This window comes from Neoarius graeffei, chromosome 20, assembly GCF_027579695.1.
Source record: "Neoarius graeffei isolate fNeoGra1 chromosome 20, fNeoGra1.pri, whole genome shotgun sequence".
NCBI classification, from domain to species: Eukaryota; Metazoa; Chordata; class Actinopteri; order Siluriformes; family Ariidae; genus Neoarius; species Neoarius graeffei.
The window spans coordinates 61,440,490-61,466,234 of NC_083588.1; the positions used below are offsets into that span (position 1 = coordinate 61,440,490).

The 25,745-nt window shown below is 41.3% G+C and overlaps 1 protein-coding gene across 7 annotated transcripts in view; it reads right to left on the bottom strand.

Annotated features, from left to right (window-relative positions):
- The window catches only part of wipi1 (WD repeat domain, phosphoinositide interacting 1), an 84,754-nt gene extending 59,235 nt beyond the window's left edge, over positions 1-25,519 (bottom strand). For 5 of the 7 annotated variants that reach the window (XM_060902120.1, XM_060902119.1, XM_060902118.1 and 2 more), the window contains exons 1-9: positions 25,464-25,519; positions 25,186-25,341; positions 9,362-9,444; positions 6,831-7,000; positions 4,903-4,999; positions 3,178-3,275; positions 2,631-2,723; positions 1,095-1,165; positions 828-935 (exon numbers count right to left, since the gene is read on the bottom strand). In XM_060902120.1, coding sequence (XP_060758103.1) covers positions 828-935; positions 1,095-1,165; positions 2,631-2,723; positions 3,178-3,275; positions 4,903-4,999; positions 6,831-7,000; positions 9,362-9,444; positions 25,186-25,259 — 794 coding nt within the window. In that variant the 5' untranslated portion in view covers positions 25,260-25,341; positions 25,464-25,519. The remainder of the gene's footprint in view (positions 1-827; positions 936-1,094; positions 1,166-2,630; positions 2,724-3,177; positions 3,276-4,902; positions 5,000-6,830; positions 7,001-9,361; positions 9,445-25,185; positions 25,342-25,463) is intronic. The other 2 variants (XM_060902117.1, XM_060902122.1) reach the window with 2 other exon arrangements.
- Between the last annotated feature and the right edge of the window lie 226 nt (positions 25,520-25,745).

Here is a 25,745-nt window from a genome sequence, read left to right on the forward strand (position 1 = left end):
ACAAAATGCAAAAAAAATAAAATAAAATCGAAATCAAACTCCCACCAACAGAAAAACATCGTGGCTGATGGTTCAAAATACTGAAGACTGCCAGTTGAGGTCATGTGACGTCAAAAACCAATCAAATCGCCCCTTTCACTTTAGATAAAAACTTGTGGAAGAAACATGCCTGTGGAGGGGAATCCTGCAAAGCCTGCATTTGTGACTGTTAGGATATTCAGCGAACAGAAGCGTAAAATCTTTGACAGTTGTGTCGAAATTCAAGAGGGGGAAAACTTTGCACAGTTGTACTCAAGATGCCGTGAGCTTGTTACCCTGCGATGTGCCAACTTGGACAACAAGTCTGTGGAGGTGGGTTTGATTTATATATTTCATTGATTGTGAGGGGCAAACAAAAAATAATGAATTGTCTTTGTTTTGTTTCTCTATTATGAAAGCCCTCTATTTCCACCGCTAATTTTACCATCAGAGTATTTTTTTTAATTTTATTTTTATTTTGCTCGCTCGCTTCATATTTTCCCTGAAAAAAATCAGAGAACCAACTAATTAAATTGGTGTGGCCTAAGCGGAAATTATTCTGTTGGACATTTTGTAAAGTTTTTATTGATCGAAATTGAAAAAAAATCTAAATAAAAATGTTCTGTTTCTCAAAATCCAGTGAATGTGGATAGAATAAAACAGTTATTCCACTCAATCTCATCGTACATGGATTATAGACAACTCGGTGCTATGCACCTCTTTGGCTACCAGCTCATGTACGACTAGATTTTGTGGAATAACTGTTAAATATCTACAGACAGACAGACAGTGAGTGAGTATTCCCATACCCATGTCCATGCTGTTCGAGTTTGAAGATGTGGACAGTCTCAGTATTGCTCGAGGCGCACAGGAACTGAGCATCAGGACTGAAGGACAGAGAGCTGATGTTCACATATCTGCACACACACACACACACTTACTTTAGAGTAAGGGATTCAACATACCAGCCCAATAACCGTTCTGTCATTCGCACCATGAACTAACTGAATTAAAATTCTGAACAAACAAACCAACGAGCAGTAAAATAAACTCCAGGCTGTGTGGCTTATTCAGACCTTTTCATTCCTCTACGGAACTCAAACAGTCTCTGTCCCTCTGGAATGGAGAACACTCGGATCACTGTGCCCTGTAACAGCACAGGACACACGTCAGTCCCAGGTTGTGTGGGTGGAGATACAGTCATGGTCACAAGTTTACATACACTCATCATGGACATTGTCATAATGATATCAGGCTTTCAGTGATCTCTGTTCTTTTTTCCTGTGACAGAGTGATTATACAACATACATCTTGAATGAAAAAAAAATAATTTGGTGCACAAGTTAATTTATTTTGTGTTTTCTGAAATAAACACAATCAGAAATATACATACAGCACAACAAACATTTGGTTAAGTGTCCCTTAGCAGGTTGCACCTTGACCAGATACTTTTGGTCACCATCAACAAGCTTCTGGTAGAATTCTGATTGGATATTTGCCCACTCTTCTTGGCAGGATTGGTAGATTTCCATTAAATTTGCATGTTTCCTGGCACTGACCTGACGTTTAAGCATAGTAAGCATAATTTCAATAGGGTTCAAGTCAGGACTTGTTTTAAACTTCATGTTAGGCTGCTTTATCTTCTACAACCACCTCTGATGTGCATTTGTGGTTATTGTCCTGTTGGGACACTCAACTGTGTCCAAGTTTCTGATGGTTTCAGGTTATGCTGAAGAATTCTGAGGTTCATTATTCCATCCAGTTCCACTAGCAGCAATACAGCCCTAAAGCTGATGCTACCACCACCATGCTTAACAGTTGGTACAGTGTTCCTCTGTACTTCTGGTCATTGTGGCCAAACAACTCAATCTTTGTCTCATCTGACCATAAATCTTTCCTCCAGGAGGCTTTTAATTTGTCCACGTGGTCAGCTGCCAGCTTTAATTACCCTTGAAGGTGTCAATTTGGGAGCAGAGGCTTCTTTCTTGGATGGCAGCCTCTCAGTCCATGGTGATGTAAAATTTGCTTGACTGTCGACACTGACACTGGTGTTCCAGCAGCTTCCAGCTCATGGCAGACCTGTGTGTTGGCGATTCCTTGGTGGTTACTGACGACCTGAACCAATTTTCTCTCAGCTGAGGGGTCAGTTTGGGACTTTTTCCAGCAAAGTGGCTCCACCTCCCAATAATTTGTACTTAACATACGAGTGTTTGAGTTGATGACCTTGGAATCTGCAGTTGCTCAGAAATGGATTTAAGAGACTTTCCTAAGTGTGCAAATCTCTAATTCTCTTTCTCAGATCTGCACTGAGCTCCTGGGACTTTCCCATTCTACTGTGTGTTGGTCAATCCAATGAGCTCTGTCAAACAAACCCTTTTGATATTGACACAGAAGCTACCAGTTGTCAAACATCAATAACAGAACGTTAAGAGGCCTTGGCAAGTTAAAATAATTTTTGGAATTTTCAGCACCACTGAATTAATAATCTAAGTGGGTATAAGTAAATTTTTGACCCTGTATGTAAATTTTTGCCCCTTTGTTGATTTCAGAAAACCCAAAATAAAGTAAAACTTGTGCACCAAATTTGTGTGTGCGTGCATGCGTGTATTTACCCTCTCTGAGGCGCTGGCCAGTTTGGTGCCTGAGGCATTAAAGGTGAGAGCAGCTAACTGACTGTCGTGAGCTGGAATCACGGTCACCGTGCTCTGTGTGTGGAAAAACAAAGATAAGAGCACAGATATACACAGTCACACACAGGCTTCTTCAAACTAAAAGAGCTAACTACCATGAAGATACTGAGAGTAGTCATGTGTTTCAATCAGCTAAGTGTCTAAGAGAAGATTTATTATAACCTAGCTAAATTTCTCTCATTCAGCTCTTATAATATTAATGAACCAAACCTGTGGACACAGTGCAAGTCTCCCATCCACTGAGAATAACACTGTATTCAGGACGTTACTTAAAACAACTTGCATTCACATAAATACATTAAATCTTAGCATAGATTACCATCTTTCTGCACAATTTATTACTGATATCTTCGAAGCATGCAATATCTGTCGAGATGTAACATACATCGTGTTTTTTGTCCCAATGATTATACAGTCGTCATGAAGAAAACCCGGGTTGAGTATTTCGGTATGTTTGTGGTGTGTTTACCAGATTGTTGCCATCATAGACGATGATTTCTCCGATGGTGGCACTGCCAGGATACGCCAGGTAAGAGTTGGAATGGTTGATGGAGAGAGCGCAGAGACCTGCAGAGAAACACTGAGGGTTTAGGACATGGCTCTTACTTTGTGTCACATTCAAAGTTACAGGCGCTCATTAAAGGGGACATATTATGAAAACTTTCAGTTCTTGTGCACATATATTTTGAGTATATTGGATATCTGGAGTGCTTACCAATGCACAAACTCTGAAATAAGACAACCCTGTCAAGTGAGTTTCTTTTAATCTACCTATTTCAGAAAACGCGTGCGTCAACAAGCCGGTCAGATTTGCCTCCCTTTTCTACGTCACAAGAGGAGCTCATTAAAATAATCCCACCCACTCATCTGAGGATCTCGACTCATGGCTTGAGTACTGCCTTTGTGAATAAATATTCATAGGGAAAGTGCTACCTGATTGGCTGGCAGAAGAGGTGGGGGGGGGGGGGGGGGGACGAGCAGTGGCTCATTATCATTTAAAGGAACAATGACTCAAATCAGCCATTTTGAACAAGGCTGTTTAGACAGGGTGAGAAGGGAGCTGTGGTGTTTTTCCTTGTGGTATTTTGAAATGCAAAGCAGTTTCATTAATGCCTCAGGGAACTGTTTCAGTTTGTAGAAAAGGGGTATAATACGTCACCTTTAAGTGACTTTCGCTCAAAATACTGGAGGAAGAAACTGGTTCTTGTGATAACTTCTGTTTTAGATAGCATTTTCTCTTTCGTATGTAACCATATGTGACTACTGACTCGGTTAAGGAATATTTCAAATAAATACAGTACTAACAAATTGTCATCTTTGGGGCGTCATGGCTCAGGTGGATAAGGCGCCATACCATAAATCCGGGGACCTGGGTTCGATTCCGACCCGTGGTCATTTCCCGATCCCTCCCTGTCTCTCTCTCTCCCGCTCATTTCCTGTCTCTACACTGTCCTATCCAATAAAGGTGAAAAAGCCCAAAAAAATCTAAAAAAACAAATTGTCATCCAAGAAAAATATAGATGCAATAAAAAAAGTAAACATTTATAAGTTGAAAATATATTTTTGAGATCTTTGCTACTCATTAGAAACTGTGAAGTGTTTCAACATGGCTGACATCTTATTTTTAATCTTTTTTCTATCAAAATTATTCTCTTTTCCACCCGAAGTTGAGCAACAGAAAAGTGTCTGGAAAATGTGAGCTCGAATCCCAACGATGCTGCAGCTATCCTTCACTGGAAGTTAAGCTAGCAAAACAGAACATGCTTTCGCAGTGGGAGGGACGATGTGGCAACACTAGCCAATCGTGTGCACTTGTGAGCTCATGTATTCAGAAGAGGACAGATAGTGCTTTCCGTCACCCCGTGACGCCTCACGAACAGCAGGTCGAAAGCATGTGTTAGCCTTCACCTTCCCTGATTGTTAGCTGCCGTGTGACAGGGGAGAGTTAGCTAGCAGGTGGGAATATTGGCAAGAGCAAATTAGGGAGAAAAAAATAAATTGGGGAGGGGGGGGGGGGGACTGAAAAAGAAATCGCTTGATTTCAATGAGGTTGGAAAAGTCATTAGAAGCACAATTTATGTTCTGCGTGAACAAAGGGACTCGGTGGTGTTATTCTGTTCAAGGGGTACCAATAATTTTGAAACTTTTTGGGATTGTCCCTAGAAAAAAAAAATGCAGTAGTTTTGTGTTTCACCTGAGGGGTTGGGTGGTGTATTCAGAAGAGTCTTCAGAAGCTTCATGTCCTTGATGTTGTGGATGTAAATGGACTCTTCCAGACAAACCACCAGCCTCTGCATGCACACACACACACACACACACACACACACACACACACGCGCTGTAATCTGCTGTAACTGTAGTACATCGTAAACCATAAATGAAAATAAGTGGTTCAGCATTGTTCAGTGTAAAATCTGGCCCAAGCATATTTTTAAACTTGATTCATAATTCGTATTAATGTGTTATACACTGTCTCATTTATACACAATTTTTTTTCTACATTCAAAATTCCCTACAAATGACCCATAATTGTTGTAAAAAAAAAAATTTTAAAAAAAGGTCTATATTTTTAGCTCAGTAATGTTGACATTTCTCATTATAATGAATCCCATGGAAGCTGAGTTAGCAGTCGAAGCTAAGTGTAATTACAGGGTAATTACAGCCCGAGGGAGCATTTTCTCAGTAATTTTCCCACATATCTGAGGAAAATGTTGATATTCTGAGCAATTTTGTGTCATTTATGTCATCTCAGCACCTTTACAATTGCTATAAACCAGCAGTCCCCAACCTTTTTTGCGGCACGGACCGGTTTGATGTCAGACAATATTTTCACGGACCAGCCTTTAAGGTGTGGTGGATAAACTGTGGTGTTTTCTAAATATAGTAATAAACGTGAATCCACTGTGTACTCGTATGCAACTTTATTAGCAGCATCCTCGTAACATCGCGTCAGCAACATAACATGAGTAATGTCCTCTCTCCAACATTCTTGGTCGCTGAGATAAGCGTCTTGACATGCGTCAAGAGCAGAGCATGTGAGCGGAGCGGACAAATTTTGAAAAGAGCGCGGAGCGGGATTTTTTTTTTTTTTCAAGGATGGGAAGGATGGAGCGAGGCAATGGCCCGCTCCAGTTTCGCCCCGTTACCGCTCACATCACGAGTCTGAAGCATGCCCAACGTGGCTCAGAATGAACGACAGCGGTGTTTGTTTGCCACCTGCGCTCCGCCTGCTCATGATGCGTTTAGAGGCGGCTCGGAAAAACGCGTTTCCACGTGTTAAAAATTAAGTGGTTGTAATGGCTGTAAAAAGTGCGGGGGACAGAGGGCAGAGATACGGGAAGTGCTCCGCGTCCGCTACGCGCATGCGTGCACATATTTTTTGAGCGAGCGTGGAGTGGAGCAGGATGCAATCTTGGTGGAGCGCTGAGCGGTAACGGGCGAAGCGGCATGGTGCGACATTGAGCGGGGAGCGAGCGGAGCGACCACCTCCGTGAGCGAGGACCGAAATTCTCGCCGCTCCACTCCGCTCACATGCTCTGGTCAAGCGTGAGTTATAGACGGATGTAACAGAGAGAATCCGGTCATTTTTCAAAATCAAACATCGTTCAGACTCAGATAATGAATGAAACGGAAATAGTGCAGGTTATTTATTCTTTCTGTGTGGCCCGGTACCAAATGACCCACGGACCGGTACCGGTCCGCGGCCCGGGGGTTGGGGGCCGCTGCTATAAACAACTTAAACAGCAACATGCTAGCTAGTTAAATGCTCAGCTTCTTATAACTTTAGCCTCTTGCTTTGTGTTCCCTTTCCATGTCGATTGCATTAATTTAAGCTTGCCTTGTGCTTCAAAATGGCTGATTTGATCATTTTTAGCTATGAGATATCTTTTTGTCCATTTTTATGGATAACAGCTCACTTTATGAGTGTGATACAGTGTCAGAGGCCACATCGGCAAGTCAGACGGAGATAATTAACCATCTGTGGTGAGTGTTTCATGATTCTGACATACAGTTTGTACAAATACACACACACACACACACACACACAACTCGTGCTGCTAACGCGTGAGGAGAAACTCGCTTTCTGACAGAAAAGCGCTGATGAGATAATATCTCGGCCACCTGTCGGTTGAGGCGCACGGCGAGGATGGAGTTGGAGTAGCTGTAGTTGCAGATTTCTGTTCCTTTCTTGAAGTGATAGACGTTCATGCGGCGTGGCATCGAATGACTCACCACCACCACCAGGCTGCTGGAGAACAAACGTTCCACAATGTAGACGTCCGGATTCTCTGCTGAAACGCAACACAACACACACCTCAGAGTCACTGTACACACAGGACTTAAGAGGGTTTTGAGGAGAACAGTATCAGTAATACCATTCTGTTCTTGTGTATTTCAATGTATTATATTCCACAGTGATGTTGAATTTGAGATTCTGATTGGTCAGGAGGTATTGATTAATTTTCTTTAACAGCAGATCTGACAGTAGTGCAGAAGTATGTTCACGTTTCTCATCTCATCATCTCTAGCCGCTTTATCCTTCTACAGGGTCGCAGGCAAGCTGGAGCCTATCCCAGCTGACTACGGGCGAAAGGCGGGGTACACCCTGGACAAGTCGCCAGGTCATCACAGGGCTGACACATAGACACAGACAACCATTCACACTCACATTCACACCTACGCTCAATTTAGAGTCACCAGTTAACCTAACCTGCATGTCTTTGGACTGTGGGGGAAACCGGAGCACCCGGAGGAAACCCACGCGGACACGGGGAGAACATGCAAACTCCACACAGAAAGGCCCTCGCCGGCCCCGGGGCTCGAACCCAGGACCTTCTTGCTGTGAGGCGACAGCGCTAACCACTACACCACCGTGCCGCCCCTGTTCACGTTTCTATAAGAACAAATTTTGTAGAAGGAGTTTAAGAGGGATAACACACTTCATAACATCCTGTTATAAGAAATTATTATATATACACAGGACACTTTTTCGATGGAATAAAAAAAAAACATTTATTTCTTTCGCGGTCCGGTTTCCATCAAATCCTGCGTTCTGATTGGCTGGCGAGCGGGTCTGTATCCTACGATACGGAGTGGACCCCAGTTATGGACCCCAGTTATGGATCTCTGGCAACTCACTCGTTCACAACAACAAACATAGTAGCATTTTTTGTCAACATTTCTCTTTTTTTTTATAAGATTTATAAGATTATCAAAAATCTTATCAACTTTTGCCAGCATTTCTCAGGAGAATAGCATTATTTTACAGCATGGATAGTGATAACGACAGTCTTCACAGCGAAAGCAAGTTTTACTACCCTGAGGAAGAAGAAATAAAAGAAAACATTGCAGGAGAAAGCTAAAAACCTGTAACTGTTGCTAACGCCGAGCAAAAACATGGCTGAATCCTGAATGACTCAATTTTGTATAAATAGGGGACTACATAGGCGGCAAAATGTAGTTTTTTTTCCTGCCATGGAAGTGCACTTGTATACCGAGGAGGAAGCCATTTGCATTACAGCCGTGAATGAGGATTCAAAATGGCGGCTCGGCTCGGTTTTCCCTTTCGGCGCTCTTGTTTTCTGTTAGAATTTGATAAAGAAAAAAATAAAATATATTATTTACCAGCTTAAGGTCGGTCCGTATGGTGAAATACTGTGACCTCGGCCTTGAATACTGACCTCGGCCCAGAGGGCCTCGCTCAGTACTTTCAAGACCTTGGTCACGGTATTTCATGATACGGACCTCCCAGCTGGTAAATAACATATGTATTCTGTTCCCTTCTAGCAGGTTTCATTCATTTAGCTCGATAGCATGCAATATTGTTAGCATATCGCTTATCCTACATGTATTACATCACTCTACCCAATGGGCAATGAGTGTTGAATATGGTTTACGATATTGCATGGTTGTCAAGACAACATGATGTCACATTTCAGAGCTGATGCGAATATCCAATGAGAAAGTTTTCTGCTGCGCATGTGCAGAAGCATTTCTTTGTCCGCCAGGAAAGAGACAGACGTGCTGAACACCTGAAAGGCTACCAAAACTTGAGTAGATATTCTTCACACATATTTAAAAGAGAAAAACATACCAACGGACATTGAAAAACTGGAAAAGAGACACGTCAGAGACGTAAAACTTCCACACTAGCAAGCAACTGTGACAATTTGTAAACAAACATGGCCGCCAGGTTTGCTTTGTTAAAAACATAAGATTTTGAGAGAATTTTGAAAGAGAAAAGACACATTGAACACCTGAAGGGCTATCAAAATGTCATTAGATATTCTTCATGCATATTTACAAGAGAAAAACAGGAGTTTTTGGAGTTGGGATTTCGAATCTTTGACTAATTCAGTATCATGCTAGCTGAATGGAATATATCAGATATACCACTCAACACTAGCCAATATTATTTAAATAATCAACTCTGTCATGGTAACAGTAACGCCACTTCACCTTGTGCTGCGTCATTGATTATTTTTCTCAAACAACATGCCCTGTTACCTAAGAGTTATATAACTATTAGGAAAGAACATTTTAATAATCATGTTTTCTAGTATTACATGTCCTGCGACAGACCTACTTGTAAATCTCTTAGGATAAAAACTAAATGATTAAATGAATACGAATGAGACGTTTGTTCTTCTTACCGCTTTCGTGAATACATTCCAGTTTATCCACGGCGGTGACAGAGAACAGCCTGTAACCTTCCTTTGTACCCACAGCCAGTGAACTAAATACAAAAAAAAAATTTTTGTTAAAACACAGTTAAAAAAAAAAAAATACTTAAACAAAAAAATGCAACAAATATAATTGCAGTAATTATTTTATTTACCATGTATCCACATTCCATATGACAGTTTAAAAAAAAAAAATTTCCATTGTATTTTCCATTTCTAGTTTTTTTTTTTAAAGGTTTAAAAAAAAAAATCCTTATCCTGGAAATGGATGAACTCAGTGATACAAATCTGAATCTTTAAAAACTGTGTATACAATAAATCAATATCACTGTAACAAAACTGCCGAAACCTGATATAGGAGAAATCCCTGTTTGGGTTGCAAGTCATTATAGCTCAGGTAAGCATGTTGTTATGTTATGAACACTTGCGCTTTTGGGTATGAATTACGGCTTCAGGCTCTAATTACGCTAATCAGTCTCCTTTATTAACATTAACGCATCTTCAGAATTTGTGCCATGACAAGATTGGTGCAAGATCCAAATGCCATGTTTACCATCAACCTTTTTTTTCCTCAAATGACAAATCACTGAACGGCCAGTTGGTGATATGACTAACGCTGATATTCTCTCTAACATCAGTCACTGTGTGTCACTTTATATCCAACATGCAGGTGTACAGAGATAATAATGCATGATACGCACACTGTCTCACTGTTTAGTGACCTATGGACTGCTGGGTAAACAAAGACAGATAAGACAGGGGAAGTTCATCTCATCTCATTATCTGTAGCCGCTTTATCCTGTTCTACAGGGTCGCAGGCAAGCTGGAGCCTATCCCAGCTGACTACAGGCAAAAGGCGGGGTACACCCTGGACAAGTCGCCAGGTCATCACAGGGCTGACACATAGACACAGACAACCATTCACACTCACATTCACACCTACGCTCAATTTAGAGTCACCAGTTAACCTAACCTGCATGTCTTTGGACTGTGGGGGAAACCGGAGCACCCGGAGGAAACCCACGCGGACACGGGGAGAACATGCAAACTCCACACAGAAAGGCCCTCGCCAGCCACGGGGCTCGAACCCGGACCTTCTTGCTGTGAGGCGACAGCGCTAACCACTACACCACCATGCCACCCCACAGGGGATTTTATACTGATAAATAAGTCAAGAGAGAGACTCTCAGAGAGTCAGATAAAAAGGCAGACAGACAGTATGAGAGTATGATAGCTAGATGGATATGACTGACGGATAGACAAGAATTCAGGCAATTATAAGAAAAAAATAGACGGATGGATGTGTAGACACTCATCCATAAAGGATGCTAGAAAGACACATGGATAAACACAGACAGACAGACAAAGACAGCAAGAGAGCAAGACTCACATTTACACGTTAGTCCGTTTGCAGAGTCTGGATCAGAGCAAATTTGATATTTATGTTGTTTGGTTTGACACCGAATACTTAACTTTAAAAAAATAAAATAAAAATAGCCTGAATGAGGCTGTAGCTCGTACGGGCCACTGTTGTTGCGCAAGTTTGAAATCCGATCACTCCTGAAGGAGGAGGAGTAATTTTCGTGAAATTGCACATGACCCCTGTGTAGCCTCATCCATGGTAGGTGGCGCCACCTGGTGACCAATTCTTGTTGGAATGTCTTTAGAGTCTTCTGGGTGAGTTTCAGTGAAAACGTCCCAGCAGTTTATGAAGAGTAGAATTTAATGTGACAAGTGACCCAAAAATTTCAGACGCCCATAAAATCATAAATGACAGGTGGCGCCACTGTCTTGACAACTTTTATGCACACCCACCTGGGGAACATTGTGTGAGAGTTTGATCGAAAGCTGATCAATCCTGTAGAAGGAGTAGCGATTTTTGTAAATTGCGGATGGACAACGTGTGATCGAATAAGCTCATCCGACCTGGCCTGTGGCAGGATGAACTTAAAAAAAAAAAAAACCAGATGAGGTGCATTTAGTCAGGAAGATGGCGGCACGGTGGTGTAGTGGTTAGCACTGTCGCCTCACAGCAAGAAGGTTCTGGGTTCGAGCCCAGCGGCTGGCGGGGGCCTTTCTGTGTGGAGTTTGCATGTTCTCCCCATGTCTGCGTGGGTTTCCCCTACATTTCAAAGACATGCGGTTAGGTTAACATGGGGTGGCCTTGGGCTGAAGTGCCCTTGAGCAAGGTACCCAACCCCTGACTGCTCCCTGGGCGCTCTGGTGTGGCTGCCCACTGCTCTGGGTGTGTGTGTGTTCACTGCTTCAGATGGGTTAAATGCAGAGGATGAATCTCACTGTGCTGGAAGTGTGCATGTGATAAATAGAGGCTTCTTCTTCGAAGATGTTTTGGAAAACTCATTGCTTCATTGGTCAGAAATACATTGAAATGATGGCAAATACTGATGTCAGGACTAAAGAAAACATAAAGCCAGTGCAAAATATTGGGAAAAGAATGCTGGACATGGAGTTGCCAGGTAGAAGGAAAAGAAGCATCGGCACCCATGCCACAGTGAAAGTTACACTTTGTGATCACAATTTTTCCCATTCTGATGTGTGAACATTAACTGAAGCTCTTTATTTGTATCTGCATGATTTGATGCACTGTGCTGCTGTCAAGGGATTGGCTGATTAGAGAACCGCATCAAACAGGAAGTGGATGGGTGGGTGTTCCTAATAAAGTGGCCAGTGAGTGCAGAGCAAAAATAGAAATGGAGACAGATTACAAATTCACAGGCATAGTATGCGTGATGGAAAAGAATCTCTCGATGGCATGATGGATGATGGTAAAGGCCTGTGTAATTCATTGTATAGTGTATACGTTTTTAACCCCCCGAGACCCTGTGACATGTACCGTATAGTGACCAGGTTATTAGAGGGAAGAGACACAATGCATCTCAGTCGGACCCCCAGCAGGTAATCCCACCATGGGGTGCCACATGTTAATGAGGTTCCTAACAATGGCTTTCAAGGAAACAAAAGCCAAAAGGTTTCCAGTGGAGGCCAGATGGTCTCAGTGTGGAATTTATACACATTGCAAAATATAAAACTGGATCATGTAAAAGGTATTTCCTAAATGTATATGATAGTTATGATGTCACCACATTGTTCGCCATGAAACATGGATTATATTGATACCAAACATGCCCTGAGAAATACTTTAGTTCAGCGTAGTTGAGTTAACCTTCAAGAAACTGCTGCTACAATTTATAAATCTACTGCACCAGGAGGATAATTTAATATAGTAAAGAGACTTGTTCAAATTAGCACAAATTCTGGTGAGGAATAAATCAGTCTTTTAATGATTATTGCAGGAGTTACACCTACAGGGATAAGTAATACTTAACTCAATTTATCTGGGTATTAATTCAACACTGAAACTGAGTGAAAAGCAAGTTATCCAACATCTCATCTCATTATCTCTAGCCGCTTTATCCTGTTCTACAGGGTCGCAGGCAAGCTGGAGCCTATCCCAGCTGACAACGGGCGAAAGGCGGGGTACACCCTGGACAAGTCGCCAGGTCATCACAGGGCTGACACATAGACACAGACAACCATTCACATTCACACCTACGCTCAATTTAGAGTCACCAGTTAACCTAACCTGCATGTCTTTGGACTGTGGGGGAAACCGGAGCACCCGGAGGAAACCCACGCGGAGAACATGCAAACTCCGCATAGAAAGGCCCTCGCTGGCCACGGGGCTCGAACCCGGACCTTCTTGCTGTGAGGCGAAAGTGCTAACCACTACACCACCGTGCCACCTTTCCAACATTTAACTGTTAATAAATTCAACTCTATATAAAGTGAACTGAACACAGCTTTGTTTCAGTGTTATTCTGATTTAGTACCATACCATGCAAATACCATCGAAAAATCTGAAATGGACTCTTGAACACTCAAAAGCTTTAACTCGCTCAGTAGGAACGCAGCCGTAAACGTTACGCAGCCACCGACACTTCAGTAGCTACCGATTCATTTAAAACATCAAGGTTTAACAAAAGGTTTCCAGTGGGGGTTTTTTCCGCATGTAGCCCGGATGTTTCTAAAGTAACTAAGAACGTGAATTAATAAAGAGACTGAACACTTTTTAGGAATTGATTACACACATACTGTACTTCAAAATGTTCAAGTCGTAAAGCAAGGGTAGGTCATTTTGGAGAACTCAGCAAGAGTAAGCTAGATTCTGAAAATATCCAACCCAAAAAAAAATAAAATAAAATAAACACCCCACACATCCTTCGTCCAAAGACACTCCTCAAACACATAAACGTGCACTGCCTGACTACTGCTGGAGAATGAGTTACGGTGGTTTAGCCCCCAGTGTATTAGCTCCATTTTCTGTTGTTTACATGCATGTTGAAGTTAATAACATCAGCAACAAAATCTTGACGTGAAGCGCTTCAGTTTGGCTTTTCATTGTACTTTTCATAGAGGAAAGAGTATTGCTTGTATTTGTTTAACACCTGATATGTGACACGATTGAACAGACGAGGAATTTAAAAAAAAAAAAAAAAAAAAAAAAAAAAACACCACACACAACTGCTCCAAATTATTACCGGTAATTATTCATGTCAAATGGTACTAAAGATGAGAATTCAACATTGCGCCAAATTATTAGGGTAGTATCTCACTGGGCTGCGACAGCCTGTGACTAGCTGAAGACACAACAATTGCAATAAAATATGTGAATTAGCGACAATTTTCACTTGGAATCACACTGAATTGATATTCGTATATTTTACCGCAATTGTCGTGTCTCCAACTAGTCGCAGACTGTCGCAGCCCGGCTTTCCCTCGGCAGGCAGGGAAGTAGAGGAAGCCTCATGGAAACTGATTTGAGAAGGGTTCGCGACGGCTTTGCGACACCAGCGACGCATTTGCGGCTATTTTGAGAGAAATTTTGTCGCACTAATTTTTTGAACCTGTTCAAAATTTCGGCGACGAAAGAGCAACACTTTGCAACTCATGTGAGGAAATTGAGAAGCCTCACGAATGTTTCAAGACACTTTTGAAACTCTCTCGCGAATGACGTTCGCAATTTGTCGCAGCCCAGTGAGATACTGGCTTTACCGGCGAACCAGAAGGTTTCTTCAAATGACGATCACATCTTTACAATGTCCTGTGAAACTGCTCTGTTGAACTGCATAGATTTAAACATACAAACTCTTGATTTGATTCAGCAAGCTAGTCAGAGTTTCTTCAACTACTTTTAGTTTATATTAGTCAAATGAACAATCCAGTCAAAAACTTCAAGTTCAAACTTTCAAAAAAAAAAAAGCTCTGTTCTTTTTAAATCTAGAATGATCACCCATAGACACGTTTGATCAACTTTATTCACATTTAAACACGGGGTTAAACCACATGACATTGGGGCTAAACCGCTTGACGTCGGAGCTAAACCACGAGATACCCTGGAGGACGATTCCACAAGAGTTGGGAGAGGAGAATGCCACACATGACAGATCTTTTTTCCCCCCTCAGAGCATTTGATTTATTCATTGCTGTCTGGATGTAAAGAGAATTTCAAGAAATGGAAAAAAAAAAAAGTATATGTACAGCTGGAATATGAATGAGGGTTAATATTAATGCTCTCTGTTTGTTCAAGTATATTATTGTTTCTATAGTAACAGCTCATACACAGGGACTTGTACAGCAGATGCTCCATAAAGTATTATAATTTGTGTCAGAATTTTAAAAACTTTTAAATCAATTAAAACAACATGTCTTCCACATAAATTTATCAAGTTTTATTCCGAGCTTTTGGACCTGTCCTTGGTGATGGACTGTAGGTCCGAAAACTTGGAATAAACCTTCATAAATTTATGTTGACATTTTTATTGATTTAATGATTCCCACATACAAACGAACTTTGAATTTTAAAAACCTGTTGTTTAACAAAGTAAAATGATAATCATTGATGTCACAATACTGTATTTTTCACAGACATTTACAGAAAGAGAGTCTCAGTTGTAAACGCTTCATAACAGTCAAAGTTTCCCAGCTCAGGAGTTTACACTCTCCGGGTTCTTAGTAAACCAACAGGCTGCGTTCTGAGAGATAGAGAAAGAGAGGCTGGTGAGGGAACAACAGTTTATCACAGCTATACGGTGGTGCTTGAAAGTTTGTGAACCCTTTAGAATTTTCTATATTTCTGCATAAATATGACCTAAAACATCATCAGATTTTCACACAAGTCCTAAAAGTAGATAAAGAGAACCCAGTTAAACAAATGAGACAAAAATCTTATACTTGGTCATTTATTTATTGAGAAAAATGATCCAATATTACATATCTGTGAGTGGCAAAAGTATGTGAACCTCTAGGATTAGCAGTTAATTTGAAGGTGAAATTAGAGTCAGGTGTTTTCAATTAACGGGATGACAATCAGGTGAGAGTGGGCACCCTGTTTTATTTAAAGAACAGGGATCTATCAAAGTCTGATCTTCACAACACATGTTTGTGGAAGTGTATCATGGCACGAACAAAGGAGATTTCTGAGGACCTCAGAAAAAGCGTTGTTGATGCTCATCAGGCTGGAAAAGGTTACAAAACCATCTCTAAAGAGTTTGGACTCCACCAATCCACAGTCAGACAGATTGTGTACAAATGGAGGAAATTCAAGACCATTGTTACCCTCCTCAGGAGTGGTCGACCAACAAAGATCACTCCAAGAGCAAGCCGTGTAATAGTCGGCGAGGTCACAAAGGACCCCAGGGTAACTTCTAAGCAACTGAAGGCCTCTCTCACATTGACTAATGTTAATGTTCATGAGTCCACCATCAAGAGAACACTGAACAACAATGGTGTGCATGGCAGGGTTGCAAGAAGAAAGCCACTGCTCTACAAAAAGAACATTGCTGCTCATCTGCAGTTTACTAAAGATCACGTGGACAAGCCAGAAGGCTATTGGAAAAATGTTTTGTGGACGGATGAGACCAAAATAGAACTTTTTGGTTTAAATAAGAAGTGTTGTTTGGAGAAAGGAAAACACTGCATTCCAGCATAAGAACCTTATCCCATCTGTGAAAGATGGTAGTGGTAGTATCATGGTTTGGGCCTGTTTTGCTGCATCTGGGTCAGGACGGCTTGCCATCATTGATGGAACAATGAATTATATCAGCGAATTCTAAAGAAAAATGTCAGGACATCTGTCCATGAACTGAATCTCAAGAGAAGGTGGGTCATGCGGCAAGACAATGACCCCAAGCACACAAGTCGTTCTGCCAAAGAATGGTTAAAGAAGAATAAAAGTTAATGTTTTGGAATGGCCAAGTCAAAGTCCTGACCTTAATCCAATCGAAGTGTTGTGGGAGGACCTGAAGCGATCAGTTCATGTGAGGAAACCCACCAACATCCCAGCGTTGAAGCTGTTCTGTACGGAGGAACGGGCTACAATTCCTCCAAGCCGGTGTGCAGGACTGATCAACAGTTACCGTAAACGTTTAGTTGCAGTTATTGCTGCACAAGGGGGTCACACCAGATACTGAAAGCAAAGGTTCACATACTTTTGCCACTCACAGATATGTAATATTGGATCATTTTCCTCAATAAATAAATGACCAAGGATAATATTTTTGTCTCATTTGTTTAACTGGGTTCTTTATCTACTTTTACGACTCGTGTGAAAATCTGATGATGTTTTAGGTCATATTTATGCAGAAATATAGAAAATTCTAACGGGTTCACAAACTTTCAAGCACCACTGTAAGTGAGAAGAACAAACTTGTCTCTCAGACATTCCACAACTAAAAAGTGCAAAGTGTTGTTCATTAATAAACATTGTAGTCATTGGCATATCGCTGTGGTATAACTCAGCAGATTGTGCCCGGTCATGTACAGTATTATTTTCCTGTAACTGCACAGCCCACTATGGAAGCAATTTTGTGCCAAAATGTTCATACAATACTTTTGAAATATCAAACAAACGACAAATCAAAATACAAAAAAGTCAAATTTTTTAGACTGGCAAACAAATTATTCGTGTAATCGTGCAAAATATCAGTCTATTACTCTTCAGAAACCTTTTATTTTTGTTCCGCGTCTTTCTCAGTTTTGCTTGACGTAATTTATTTTGGTTGCGATTCCAGCTTTCTCGTTTGCGCTCCCTGACTTTTTGCTTGCAGTTTTGGCACAAACTTGACGTGTGGGTGGGCTGTCCAGGAATGCATTCCCATTGGCTAACTTGTGTTTGACTGACAGCTACGTTCAGTCATTCCCAGGAGGCTGTTGCGGCCATTTCCTACTCGGATTCTGGCGGACTGTTTGACGAGTGACCGATCCACTGACGGTAAACAAGGATCGAGTGGACTTCAGTGGCGACTATGATATTGAATTTACACTTTGTTGAATTAATTCAGTATCATAGTCGCCACTGAAGTCCACTCGATCCTTGTTTACCGTCAGTGGATCGGTCACTCGTCAAACAGTCCGCCAGAATCCGAGCAGGAAATGGCTGAGCGTAGCTGTCAGTCAAACACAAGTTAGCCAATGGGAATGGATTCCTGGACAGCCCACCCACACGTCAAGTTTGTGCCAAAACTGCAAGCAAAAAGTCAGGGAGCGCAAATGAGAAAGCTGGAATCGCAACCAAAATAAATTACGTCAAGCAAAACTGAGAAAGATGCGGAACAAAAATAAAAGGTTTCTGAAGAGTAATAGACTGATATTTTGCACGATTACATGAATAATTTGTTTGCCAGTCTAAAAAAATTGACTTCTTGTTCTTTTTTTGTATTTTGATTTGTCGTTTTTGTTTGATATTTCAAAAGTATTGTATGAACATTTTGGCACAAAATTGATTCCATAGCCCACAGCCTGTTGAGGGCTTTCCCCTACAGGTAAAGTGAACACTGCTTTTCTTCTGTATATACAATCCAACTTGTATCGCAAACATTATAATGAGACACAAAGAGGGAGATGTTAAAATGTTCCAAACTGATTACTTAAAAACAACAATATGAATTATAGGTGGAAATATATTGCTGTCTGTCCTAGTTCCCCTTTGGTGGAATGACCTTCCCATTGAGATCAGAACTGCCGAATCTCTGACCATCTTCAAGCGCAGTCTTCTCAGGCTGCATCTCTCACCTGCTTCCCTGCGTATCGGTCCTGACCAACCCAGAGTGTCTACTGTCTAGCCTGGGGTTAACCATTAAGAGTTTTTTCTCTCGTCAAGTTGTTTGCATGACTGGTTTGTTTTCCTTGGCTGTTTGCTGAGTGTTGTTACTTCTACATAATATTATACTCCATGTTATTATGTTACTTGTTCAGTTGGCATTAGAACATTCTCTAACCGTTCAGCACGTCTTGTACCTGCCTGACTATTGCACTTGTATGTCGCTCTGGATAAGAGCGTCTGTTACAGTGGTGCTTGAAAGTTTGTGAACCCTTTAGAATTTTCTATATTTCTGCATAAATATGACCTAAAACATCATCAGATTTTCACACAAGTCCTAAAAGTAGATAAAGAGAACCCCGTTAAACAAATGAGACAAAAATATTATACTTGGTCATTTATTTATTGAGGAAAATGATCCAATATTACATATCTGTGAGTGGCAAAAGTATGTGAACTCTAGGATTAGCAGTTAATTTGAAGGTGAAATTAGAGTCAGGTGTTTTCAATCAATGGGACGACAATCAGGTGTGAGTGGGCACCCTGTTTTATTTAAAGAACAGGGATCTATCAAAGTCTGATCTTCACAACACATGTTTGTGGAAGTGTATCATGGCACGAACAAAGGAGATTTCTGAGGACCTCAGAAAAAGTGTTGTTGATGCTCATCAGGCTGGAAAAGGTTACAAAACCATCTCTAAAGAGTTTGGACTCCACCAATCCACAGTCAGACAGATTGCGGACAAATGGAGGAAATTCAAGACCATCGTTACCCTCCTCAGGAGTGGTCGACCAACAAAGATCACTCCAAGAGCAAGGCGTGTAATAGTCGGCGAGGTCACAAAGGACCCCAGGGTAACTTCTGAGCAACTGAAGGCCTCTCTCACATTGGCTAATGTTAATGTTCATGAGTCCACCATCAGGAGAACACTGAACAACAATGGTGTGCACGGCAGGGTTGCAAGGAGAAAGCCACTGCTCTCCAAAAAGAACATTGCTGCTTGTCTGCAGTTTGCTAAAGATCACATGGACAAGCCAGAAGGCTATTGAGGTATTTCACCCACGTGACCAAGTCATGTGATGCTGCCATTTTGGACGGCATGGCTCGAATCAGTTTGAATGCGAGGAAGGCGACAAACGAAAAACATAAAAGAAAAAGGAGCGAGATGCAGAAAACACCTTCACTATCCAGCGACGTAGGGCATTTACAGGGCGAGCAGAGGGAGAGGTATTTGCAAAAATTGAGGTTAGCAGGCTTAGAGAACGACGTTTACCTGCTTCCACCAGGATTGTTCACTGATGTACGGAAGTACACGAAGCCCTCGTCTTTACCTGACTTCGGCCCACACGATCTGTATACCTATGTCGTTAAACCCATCGCCATACACAGGTATTGATCTGAAAGCGTATAAGAGTTTGGATACCTACAAATATTTTGTGTCAGGCTGGGTAACATGCCTACATCAGCGGGTCGTCCCTGGAGCCGGTGGTCGCCATCTTATTACAGCTAAGGTTTGTTCACATTTTCATTTACTTTCGGTCCTCAGGATAAACAAAATGTTATTAAATGTCATTGAAATAACTTCTTAGTCTGTTGAGACATGGCCCGTTATAAATTTGCTGTTATCAGGCAATGACCAAGAACTGTATTATTAGGGTCGGTGTAGTTGTAGCAGTGTATTAGCAACTAGCTGTTAGCACTAGCTAATGTCAACAACATCATAGCTGGTATGTTACTGTAGCAATGTTTACGTTCAGTCATTTGGATGACTGTTAAAACCTTTCAGTCTCAAGTTTTTCCTTTACTGGATTTACTAGTTTACTGAGCTAGCGCACTCAGGCAAGCTGGGAGCTAGCGCGCGCTAGCCGGCCGGCGTGCGCTAGCCTGCCTGCTGGCCGGCAGCCGGCACGCTAGCTCAGTAAACTAGTAAATCCAGTAAAGGAAAAACTTGAGACTGAAAGGTTTTAACAGTCATCCAAATGACTGAACGTAAACATTGCTACAGTAACATACCAGCTACTGTTGTTGACATTAGCTAGCTTGACGTTCAAAATGGCGGACACCGGGGCGTCACGTGACCGTGACGTCAGGTGAAATACCTCAATAGATAGTTTTCACTGACGTCACGGCATTCCGGGGAACGCCCCCCAGCTGCCATCTTGGGGGGCAAACAAAACAGACCATCGCCACTACCGGCTACGTTATCTCGGACGAATTTATGAAGTTATATAGTCAGTTTTCTAAAATAAAGATCAATGTCGGCAAAATCAAGCAAACAGAAGTATATAGATACATTAGACGACATCTCACGACAACGGTATGCAGCCAAACTGGCCTTGATTGGGGGAATTGACCCCTACGAAGTGGACAAACATGCATTTTCAAGTGACTATGCAGGGCTGCCAAAGCCTGAAACTGACTTCAAACTTTAAAGGCTGTCTTATATACAACTTTATATATTTACAGCATGCCTTTTGGCGGATGCCGCCTGAATCGCGATGATCCGTTTTTTTTTGGGGGGGGGGGGGGGGGGGTCGTTGGAGTGTCTGATTATAATTTCAAAGTAAATTCTGTATTAAAATTACTAAATAAGCAAATCCATTACAGTCCATGAAACAGGAAGTATAAGGATGAGAAAAACAGTTTAAATCGCAAAGCTGCGCACATATGCGCAGTCCTGCACACCGCTCGGGCTGCGCAAATGTGCGCAGCTTTCCAATTTAAACTGTTTTTTTCTCATCCTTATACTTCCTGTTTCATGGACTGTAACGGATTTGCTTATTTAGTAATTTTAATACAGAATTTACTTTGAAATTATAATCAGACACTCCAACGCCCCCCCCTAAAAAAAAAAAACCCGGATCTGCGCAATTCAGGCGGCATCCACCAAAAGGCGCGCTGTTTGCATCCCAAACACAAATCAAATCATACAGAATAGACCTAAAATGTTTTTCAAAAATGACCCTTGCGTGAGTGAAGTGACAAGTTTCAAATAGAAACGTGACAAACGAGCAATATTAAGTGTACATTACAATGTAAACGTACACTCAGCGGTTCCAGTTAGGCATTCTCCAGAGATTGTTTACATGATGTTTTGGTTTCCAAAAACAAACTTAAACACAATTGATTGTTTATTTAAACAACTTACCACTTATAAAATGATCGGAGCAGACTTTGCTGTGTTTGGAAGGCTGATAATCCTTGTGGTTGATTCTCGCAAGCCATAGATTTCTCCTTTGTATGCTGAGTTTGTTTGCTCGCCTTCATGCTCCCGTACAGTGGGAATTCCATAAAAGCTCCGCTTGACTTCATCATCTGACCTATTACGACAGCCGTGAATACAACAGGTGTGCACCATTGCTAGCTTTAAATAGCCTGCTTGGGTTCTTTTGAAGACTTTGTACTCGCGAGTTACAATGTGTGCTCAGTGACCCATACGGTAAGCTTGACCCCCAAGACGGCCGCCACTAGGGAATCCCCGACTCTGTGACGTCATGTGAAAACTATCTATTGGAAAAATGTTTTGTGGACGGATGAGACGAAAACAGAACTTTTTGGTTTAAACGAGAAGCGTTATATTTGGAGAAAGGAACACTGCATTCCAGCATAAAAACCTTATCCCATCTGTGAAACATGGTGGTGGTAGTATCATGGTTTGGGCCTGTTTTGCTGCATCTGGGTCAGGACAGCTTGCCATCATTGATGGAACAATGAATTATACCAGCGAATTCTAAAGGAAAATGTCAGGACATCTGTCCATGAACTGAATCTCAAGAGAAGGCAGGTCATTCAGCAAGACAATGACCCTAAGCACACATCGTTCTACCAAAGAATGGTTAAAGAAGAAAAGTTAATGTTTTGGAATGGCCAAGTCAAAGTCCTGACCTTAATCCAATGGAAATGTTGTGGAAGGACCTGAAGCGAGCAGTTCGTGTGAGGAAACCCACCAACATCCCAGAGTTGAAGCTGTTCTGTACGGAGGAACGGGCTAAAATTCCTCCAAGCCGGTGTGCAGGACTGATCAACAGTTACCGCAAACGTTTAGCTGCAGTTATTGCTGCACAAGGGGGTCACACCAGATACTGAAAGCAAAGCTTCACATACTTTTGCCACTCACAGATAAGTAATATCGGCTCATTTTCCTCAATAAATAAATGACTAAGTATAATATTTTTGTCTCATTTGTTTACCTGGGTTCTCTTTATCTACTTTTAGGACTTGTGTGAAAATCTGGTCATATTTATGCAGAAATAGAGAAAATTCTAAAGGGTTCACAAACTTTCAAGCACCACTGTAAATGTCATGTAATACTAGTGAGTGAAGTTTACTAGTCAGTGATGAGTTCAAAGGAGCTCACAGGACTGTTTTAGACTCATTTCAAGAGTGAAATCAAACTCCTATTGATGATTTTACACTACTGTTCAAAAGTTTGGGGTCACCCAGACAATTTTGTGTTTTCCATGAAAAGTCACACTTTTATTTACCACCATAAGTTGTAAAATGAATAGAAAATATAGTCGAGACATTTTTCTGGCCATTTTGAGCATTTAATCGACCCCACAAATGTGATGCTCCAGAAACTCAATCTGCTCAAAGGAAGGTCAGTTTTATAGCTTCTCTAAAGAGCTCAACTGTTTTCAGCTGTGCTAACATGATTGTACAAGGGTTTTCTAATCATCCATTAGCCTTCTGAGGCAATGAGCAAACACATTGTACCATTAGAACACTGGAGTGAGAGTTGCTGGAAATGGGCCTCTATACACCTATGGAGATATTGCACCAAAAACCAGACATTTGCAGCTAGAATAGTCATTTACCACATTAGCACTGGCGCCATCTGCGGGGGGCACGGACCTTTTTGACCCCCCAAAGATAAAGTTGGGGGGAGCAAAAACACCCCAATAATGAAAAAAGTAGTAAACAGTACAGATGAACTCATGTTAACTGACAATTGAAACCACCTAAACAAATAATAGCCTAGCTTTGAATGCAAAATAAGTAATCTATAGAAACGTCACCTAAAATGTTATGATCGGACATGACCCGCCCCCTTTTCCACTTGCAATATTCCAATGGTTGGCAGTAAGTGATTGACAGGTCGCACTACGCAAAATTTACACGTCCTTTAGTGCTTTGCGCAGACTTAAGACCTACCTGCGGAGCACCATGACTGCTCCGAGACTGAATTACTTGGCTGTTCTTTACACACACAAGGAACATACAGACCACATTGATTTGAAAAAAATTACCAATGAGTTCAGCGCTTGTGACAGAAGGAGTGATGTTTTTGCGAAGTTTTAGGGCTGATGGGCTATTAGGGTGAATATGATTTTCTCATGTTCATGAATATGATTTTCTCACTGCCTACTTGTTAATTTCCGTCGCTATGAAAGAGATGTGTTGTTAAAGTTTGTAAGTAAGATTAAAATTAACTTTGTCATATCCATTAACTCTTAACAGAAACTACATTCATGTACAGTTGTCTGCCGAATTCATCTCAAAGAAAATTGCATGAAACTAAATTTGTTTATTGAATAAATTGTGTTTCATACAATGTTTAAAGTCGTGAGATTTTTTAATGCATCATAAGTTATCGTTAAAATAGGCGCTTCCCACTTGCAATGGTGAATAGTAATGAATGAAAATGACTTACAACTGAGTCTTTCATATTCAACTACATACACTGCCGACGTCATGACGTCACGGTGCAAGAACATAATTCTGACCCCCCCAATGTTGACATGAAGTTGGCGCCTATGCACATTAGCAATGTATAGGAGTGGATTTCTGATTAGTTTAAAGTGATCTTCCTTGAAAAGGACAGTGCTTTTCTTTCAGAAATAAGGACATTTCAAAGTGACCCCAAACTTTTGAACGGTAGTGTATGTGTTCAGATATGTTTATTTTTATTTTGATCTTTACATTCCCCTTACGAAAATTAACCATGGTTTTACCATGGTTTATAGTTATTCATGGTTTTCATGGTTTTTTGGGTAACCATGAAAACCATGGTTCATGACTATGGTTTAACTATGGTAAATGTTAATGTATCTGGGCTGTTAATCGAGATCCTTCTCTACAGCATTGACTGTTGGACGAAAGCATGATAATACTACAGTTAGTGCATCCTTTTAAAAACCATACTATCCCTTTTTAAACGAATTTCATAGTTACTATGGCCTATTACACATACAACTATGATGCTACCACAGCTACTGCAGTACTATGGATAAACCACAGTAATGCTATGGTTGGTTCATAGTATTTAGAATCACCATGAAATGCCATAGTAGATCCATGGTTACTACCATGGATAAACCATAGTAATACTATGGTTGGTTCATAGTACTTAGAATAACCATGAGATACCATGGTAGAATCATGGTTACTACATAAAAACCATAGTATAACCATGGTTACTACATAAAACCATGGTAAAACCATAGTTAACCATGGTAGATTTTTGTAAGGGTCAATTCAGTGTTATCCTGTGAAGTTTCATTATGTGTTATAAACCCCATGTATGAGGGTAGTATAGGATAAAATAATGCACAGTTATGAACTTTTAGGAAGCATGTGATGATGTGATGATGTCTGGAGTTCCTGGTGCTGGTGAGTGTGATGTTTATGCAGCTGAATGATGATGATGATGATGATGATGGAGGAAGTGCTTACGTGGAGTCCTGGTTAAAGGAGGCGCAGCGCAGTGCCGGGCCGCGGGCTCCTCCGCCTCCATCTCCGCTCTCCATCCCGAACTCCGGCGCGCTCCGCCCGTCCCCGCCTTCACCGGAGCCCCCGGATCCGCTGGAGACTCCTCACACCGCCCGAGATCTACGAACAGAAACCCGCACACATGAACATGAGCCGGTTTATTTTGTTTTCTGCGCTGCGGCGACGTTAATAAACACTTAATAACCGCAGTGTTGTTTATATAATCAGGATAACAAACAGACCCGGAATGATCCCAGCAGGAACAAAACAAAAACAGCTGATGGCTCTGACGTCACATGGCAGGCGGGGCTAAAGTGAAGCTTTGGTGGATTGCGGACGATTCTGATTGGTCAGCTGGACAAACAGGCACACTGATTGGTTGCATTTCCGGAAGTGGACGTGGAAAAAAAAAACGTTGCATGTTTATTTATTTGATTCATACCATTTTATAAAGAACCTGTTAATGTTGCAATAGTCAGTATTTTTCATTTCTTACTACGTACAGTATAGGAATGTTTTTTTAA